General features: G+C 42.6%; 2 protein-coding genes across 6 annotated transcripts in view; one reads left to right on the forward strand and one right to left on the reverse strand.

The window, feature by feature from the left end:
- The window catches only part of PIGN (phosphatidylinositol glycan anchor biosynthesis class N), a 75,466-nt gene extending 70,690 nt beyond the window's left edge, over positions 1–4,776 (reverse strand). For both annotated transcript variants that reach the window (XM_006756796.2, XM_006756794.2), the window contains exons 1-2: positions 4,617–4,776; positions 2,341–2,487 (exon numbers count right to left, since the gene is read on the reverse strand). The gene's annotated coding sequence lies outside the window, so the exon portion shown is untranslated. The remainder of the gene's footprint in view (positions 1–2,340; positions 2,488–4,616) is intronic.
- Positions 4,777–4,993: 217 nt separating this feature from the next.
- Positions 4,994–7,052, forward strand: part of KIAA1468 (KIAA1468 ortholog) — a 102,776-nt gene continuing 100,717 nt past the window's right edge. For all 4 annotated transcript variants that reach the window (XM_006756797.1, XM_006756798.1, XM_015559465.1 and 1 more), the window contains exon 1: positions 4,994–5,771. In XM_006756797.1, the coding sequence (XP_006756860.1) occupies positions 5,246–5,771 (526 nt within the window). In that variant the 5' untranslated portion in view covers positions 4,994–5,245. The remainder of the gene's footprint in view (positions 5,772–7,052) is intronic.

Genomic DNA, 7,052 nt, shown 5'->3' on the forward strand with positions numbered 1-7,052 from the left:
GGTGGGGGGAAATGAGGGCCCCCTGCCCAGGCCTGACACCCCTGTCAGAGGCGTCAGGCCTGGGCAAGGGGCCGATCCTGTGATTGGAGGGTGATGGGGGTCAATGCCTGAGGGCTCCCAGTATGTGAGAGGGGCCAGGCTGGGCTGAGGGACACTCCCCCCCCGCCCCACCCAGTGCACGAATTTCGTGCATCGGGCCCCTAGTTTATGATAAGGGTACATCTCACAAATATAGGCTTAATAAAAAAAAATTTTTTAAAGGTACTGACTGTTCCTTTCTCCCTAATACCACCAAACTTCTTAAAGATACTGAATACAATCTCTTTTTACCTGATCATCTAACTCTCAAACAACTAAAATTGAGTCTTTGTTTCCATTACATCAGAGAGAAAGATTTCACTAAGGTAGTGAATACTGCAAAATCCAATGGCTATTTTTTTCAGTTGTCTTCCATGGCCTATCCATTCCATTTGTCTTTATTAGCTATGCCTTCGTTTATAAATAGCTCTCATTTCTCGGCTTCTTTGAACATTACTTCTTTGGTTTTCCTGCTATATCTTTGACCAGTGTAGAATGGGCTCTATCTGGTCAGCGAATTTTGGAGTTACTCAAAACTTGGTTGTAGGCCCTTTTCCCTCCTCACTCTATACTTTCTGTTTAGGCATTTTTCATCATACCTTGGCTTCAGTTATCACCTATATACAAAAGTCTCAACAAAGTATACTCCAAATCCATATATATAACTCCAACCTTGACACATCCACTTGGATATTTCAAAGAAATGCAAACTGAGTATGTTTAAAACCACACCCATGATATAACTACCACCCTCCCCAACCACCCCACTCCACTGCCCACCCCACTCCCCACCAGGCCATGAGCCTTGTTTAGGTAGGAAGCCTCCAAACTCCCTAGTGTTAGTCTCAGGGGATGGCACCACTATTCACCCAGATATGTAAATCAGAGAACTAAGAGTTATTCTTTATTCACTATTCTTCTGCTGTGTAGCCATATATCATTTTTTTGTTTTGCTTTTTTCAAAATGCAAACCTGAACATCTCACCCCTTATATAAAAACCTTCAGTGCCTTCTCTCCTATCCAGATCAAGACTGAAATCCTTAATATGACTAACAAGGCCTTACCTAGACTGGCCTCTGCCTCTCTTTCTAGCCTTGTCCCATAGCACCTTCCCTTGCTTTATGGAACCTCACCACACTGGCCTTTTTTAATTTCCTTACATACCCCCATGTTTCTACTGCTGTAAGATCTTCATGGGTACAATTTCTCCCCACAGAATGCACTTCCACCCTACCCTCCATCCTCTCACCCTATTGTTTCATAACATCTGCTTATATTTTCAAGCATCACTTCTTCCAGGACTATGCAGTCCAAATCAGAAACTAAAACCTTTACTTTAGTTTATAATTATATAGCTAAGTCTTTGACTATTTGGATTACTGTCTATCACTTATCCATAATTTTGTCATAGCAAGACAGGGCTGCTCCAGCACTCATCACAGTCCTAGGCACTTAGCAAGGACGCAAATGTTTACCAAATAAATTATTTAGAATTATCACTTCAAAGGTACATGTAATATGCACTATTGCCACTAGAGGTACCTTGCGTCTCTTTTTATGCCTCCAGAACATAACACAAAAACTGTAAAGATTCAGGATACATAAAAAAGAAAAAACACACAAATTTTATGCTTAAGTCATTTACTACACATAAAATTGCAGTGATTCCAAAATACCATCTTTCACATACTACTTATGTTATTATGGCCCAACACATGTATATTAAGCAATATTAAGCAATATTATTAATATTATCTTCAAACAGAATCATATTTTATTCAGTTTTACTTTAAAAGGCTCAATCATTTAGACACCTCTCAAAATAAGTGAATAACTATTAAATTTTAAAGGACACATATCCATGTACCAATAAAAATTTGTTGGTGGAATACTTACTACACACTAAAAAAACAATAAAAAGTTAGATATCTCTAAAACTTTGTCAACCGCAACTTGCATTTACAATTTTACTTATGGTTATCTTAAGACTATTAAAGCCAAAATAATTTTTTTACACACAAAAAAGATTGAAGTGCTTGGAAAAAAAGCAATCTGTCACATTTTTATCACTAAAATACAAATTTCGATGATTATTCTGATTACTCAATGTAGCTATAAAGACCTACATTAATGTAAATCTTGCTAAATAAAAAAAATTCCCGATATATTACTAATAAACTATTGTTAAGTAGAGACCAGCAATTATTAATATTTTAAATTGATAAATAAACTTCTATATCGTAGAAGAGCAAGGTACTTACATCGAAGACTGGCCAGTTGATTTGTTATGAGTGTGGAAGATCACATAAACAAGTCCATGATTATATGTTATAAAGTAGAATCAGGAAACTACATTTTTACAGGAAGCCAACCATGAAGAAATTCTACATCCAACTTCTTACAACTCTCTGAGGAAACAAAATCTTTGTTCAACCTATATTTTAGAAGTCAGACCCTAAAGTAAAGCTATGTCCTTTGGGCCCTACTGTTTTTTCCAGTTAATATTTGTTTTATTTTTAAAAGCCTGTCAAATATTTTCAACATATACTAATATTACATTAATTGATAACCGACTATAACAACAACATCTATGATATACCAAGTACCAGGCACTGTGACAGCACATTCCTAATCCTGTGTACTTTCATTATCCCCTTGACAAATAGATGAGTGTGAGATGAGAGAAGTAAAGTAACTTTTTTAAGGTCTCACAGCAAATTATTGGTACAACTGGGATATGAACTTTGGGCTCTTCATCTGATAAGAACAATCCTCTTCAAGGACCTTAAGTGCAGGAAATTTCTAAAATTCCCCATTAGAGAGATGGAAACTATTCATTTCTAATCATGCCCTTCCCATGCCATTCCTAATCCCCCCATGACTCCATTCCAAAAATTGGTTCCATTTTCAATCTTTCTGGCAAACTCAGTTACAATAAGGATCAGTAATCCTTTTTGTCAAGAAATATGTAACAAGCCCTAGCTGGTTTTTCTCAGTGGATAGAGCATCAGCCTGCTGACAGAAGGGTTGCCGTTGGATTCCGAGGCACATACCTTGGTTGCAGGCTCGATCATGTCCCGGACATGGTTGGGGCGCCTGTGGGAAGCAACCAAACGATGTATCTCTCTCACATCAATGTTTCTCTCTCTCTGTCTCTCTCCCTTCCTTCCCTTCTCTCTAAAAATCAATGGAAAAATATCCTTACAAAAAAATATATTTGTAACAGGATACAGCATTAGTTATTTTTAATACTATTTTCCTAAAATGAGATTTTTTTTCTGAGTTTTTCTTCAATATATGTCTCAGAAAAATATTTTGGATTTGAACATTAGGACCTAATGTTCTATTTTTTTTAAATTCCAAAAAACTTCTGGCAAACAAAACAAAACATGCTTCATTCAAATTAAAATTTTAGTTTACTGAGCCTGGGTAAACTGAAATTAAAGCCTACATTTAACTGTTGGCATCCCTTTACATGTAAGCCAATAACCTGGCCTAAGGTTACATAAGAACGCTCTATTTTAATTTTTCCACAGAACTTGAGGAGATACTTTACTGCTTGGATATAATATGTAACTTATCTGATAACATAATTACTGCTACCTATTTACTTTGGTCCTTAAAGGAAGCTATACAGAAAGAAAGGAAATCTTAAACCTTCAAAAAGAGCAATTTATGTGTGAAGAAAGTAGCTCTTAGGAATAGCACTCTAATACTGTTGACTAGAAACTAATATCCCCTTTACCACCTCGAACTGTAATCAAGGACTGATATAAAAGACAAACGTTGGACTTCCAAATTTAGTATGCTTCCTTTATGTGCTAACCTTTGATAAAATCAAAGCTGTCTAAAGCCTCTACATTTTAAAATAATTAAGTTTCACTGTCAATACCTGAATTCAAGCCTAAATGGACAAGGTGCAAGGCATAGTGAAAGAAGAATGGCTTCGGACGTGAAGGTAACTGATTTTAGTTCCTTTGAATATTTATGAGTGGAGCTGACTAGACCAGGTCAATGAACGTTTCTAGGCTTAAATTTACTTATTTTTCTACTTGATGGGGCTGAATGTGATATTCTAAAGGGTCCCCTGTTGAATAAACTATGTATTACGTTCTAAGTGTTTATTGAGCCCCTAACCGCTTGTTATACAAGTCGAGGCTATCAGGATATTCACAGATCCTAGCAAATCCTTTTTCTATTTACTCTCCGCACTTCCCACGCCCCCGCGCCCCCCTCCTCCTTCGCTGTCGTTTTATAGCCTAACTTGAGGGCGAGAAGGCGCTCCCTAGAAGTGCACGAAGCCGGGGCTGTTGCCAGGCCTCCAGGGTAAGCAGGCACATGGCTGGGAAGGGAAGGATGAGAAAAGAAGCCAAATTCTAACTACTGCCCTGGGGACTCGCTACACATGCAGGGAAAATGCCACCAATTAGTGGCAACCAGAAAGAAAAAGTGAAGCGAGCTAAAGAGGCAGCGACCTGCGGGCATGGGACCAGTTTCGGTGCCACCGCACCTCTGTGCACTGGTCCCCGGATTTTACCTGGGGCTTATCCCGGTCAAGCCTGATCCGGGAGTGAGGCCACCTCAGCGCGAAGGCAGGACTCCACTCTTGGCAGAGTTCTCTGCCCACTGAAAGGATCGCCAAAAGAACGTTGCTCAGTCGCCGTCATAACGCATCTCCACCACGGAACGCCCCCTGACACCTACCTGGCCAGCAACAGTTCTCGCGATAATTCTAAGACCAGTCCTCCGTAACCCCGCCTCCTCCCTATTCCTCTAGCCAATCAAACAGGAGTGGGGGCGGGGTTTTCATTTGAGTCAAGAGCGGCTTTGCTGGTGGGTTCTGTGAACCTCCGGGGCTGGGGTGGGGCGGGCGCAGGACGGGGCGGGGAGAAGGGGAGGGTGGAACGCGCTCTATTTCTCGCGAGACTGGAGACCAGGAAGACGCCTGCAAAGCCGGGCTGCTGGTGCAGCCGCGGCAGAGGTAGTGGGTGTTGCTGCCTCTGGACCTTCTGCCTCTGAGCGTACGCCTGGTCTCCAGGTGGAGAGGCGGGACGTGGCCAGGCCCGGGCTGTGGCGGTGCGCAGTGCCCGCTGAGGCGGAGGGGAAATTCAGGCTGCGGCCTGTCAGGGCCAGTCAGGGAGGTGCCCACACGCCTGACAGGATAAGATGGCGGCGATGGTGCCTGGAGGTGGTGGCAGTGGTAGCGGCGGCGTGAATCCATTTCTCAGTGATTCAGACGAGGATGACGACGAGGTAGCGACGACCGAGGAGCGGCGGGCAGGACTTCGGCTGGGTTCCGGGGGCGACCTAGATCCTGGCTCTGCGGACTCGCTATCGCCCCAGGATCCCGTGGCCTTAGGGAGCAGTGCACGGCCAGTGCTCCCTGGGGAGGCGGCGGCTGCGGTGGCACTGGGGGGCAGTGGGGAGCACCCGGCCCGATTGTCAATTGATGCGATCGCAGCTCAGCTGTTGCGCGATCAATACTTGCTGACCGCCCTGGAGCTGCACACCGAGCTGTTAGAGAGCGGCCGCGAGCTGCCTAGGCTGCGCGACTACTTCTCCAATCCGGGCAACTTCGAGAGACAGAGTGGGACCCCGCCGGGGATGGGGGCGCCAGGGATCCCTGGAGCCGTCGGCATTGGAGGCGCCGGAGGTCGGGAGCCAAGCATGACGTCGGGCGGGGGACAGCTCAGTAAGTGAAAGCAGCCTGTCTCGCCCGCAGGGTTGTTAGGGCTGTGGGGGAGGGTGTTTCTGGGCGGATACTGAATATTATGCACATTTTAGACAGTTGCAAGGGGTTGAGGTCTTTTGCGGTGACTTCTCCCTCCGCCTGCCTTCATCCCTTGGCTGAACTTGCACTGGCTCCTGGCTCCCTAGTTGGTGTCTGTATCTATAAAAATATCCAGCGTTTCTAGTTCACTGGCTATTACAGGACTCCAGACGTCTCCCTTGCAAACTGGCTTATCGCTTTAATCATTTTTCCCTTCTCTCCAATTTCCTGAATCGCCATTACCAGGAAATGGTGTTTCTTAAACTGTTCGCTGTAATTTGACCGAAAGTCAAGAGCAAGAAAATAATAGGAAATATTGTTGCTCTGTCTCCACTGAAGACCCTTTGTCTTTGGGATGACTTTCTCATTCCAAAAAAAAACAAAACGATGGGGTTTTCAACTGCATGAAATAGGTTCTCTTTCAATATACACAATTTAATTCAATTGCTATGCCCTAATTTCAGTAGTTTCCAAAATGACAGGAAATCTAATGAGCAAGGTAGGCAAATTCAATCTGCAGTCTATCCTAGTCCCATCATGCCGAAGCTTTTTTAACCTGCATAAGTTAGAAATTTACTTTTTTTACTTGTTAAAATCATTTTTAGCAGCACAGAGTAATCATTTACCCCATTCATCATATACTATATTTTTAATTGAATTTATTGGGGTTACATTAGTTAATAAAAGTATATAGGTTTCAGGGGTACAATTCTATAATATTGTGTGTACACCACTCCAAGTCATGTCTCTTTCCATTACCACTTACTAGGTGTACCACTTAATAATGCGGATTTTATAATCAAAGAAAACATAACTTCAAGAGAAACATCAAAAGTGCTTTATTCAAAGTAATGTCCCGCTAGCTACACATTTCCCCTTTAGGTAATTAGTAGATACTGTCCCAATAGAACTTTTCTTGTTTTGAGGCAAACCATTCAGAGACCCAGTTTTCCACTTCTTCGTACGTTTTGAAGTGCTGCTTAGGAAGTGCAAGTGCCATCTATTGGAACAAGTGGTAGCCTAAGCAGCCAGGTCTGGTGAATATGGCAGGGGGGGTAATACTTCCCAGACAAGATCTTTTAAACGTGTCTTTAACTGGTTTTGAAGTGTGTGATGGTGCGTCATCATGAAGCAAAATTACTTTGCCGTGTCTTCTGGCATAGTCTGGTCGTTTCATGATCAAAGCATGATTCAAATTGATTT

Source organism: Myotis davidii, unplaced genomic scaffold (genome assembly GCF_000327345.1).
Source record: "Myotis davidii unplaced genomic scaffold, ASM32734v1 scaffold11, whole genome shotgun sequence".
Taxonomy (NCBI): Eukaryota; Metazoa; Chordata; class Mammalia; order Chiroptera; family Vespertilionidae; genus Myotis; species Myotis davidii.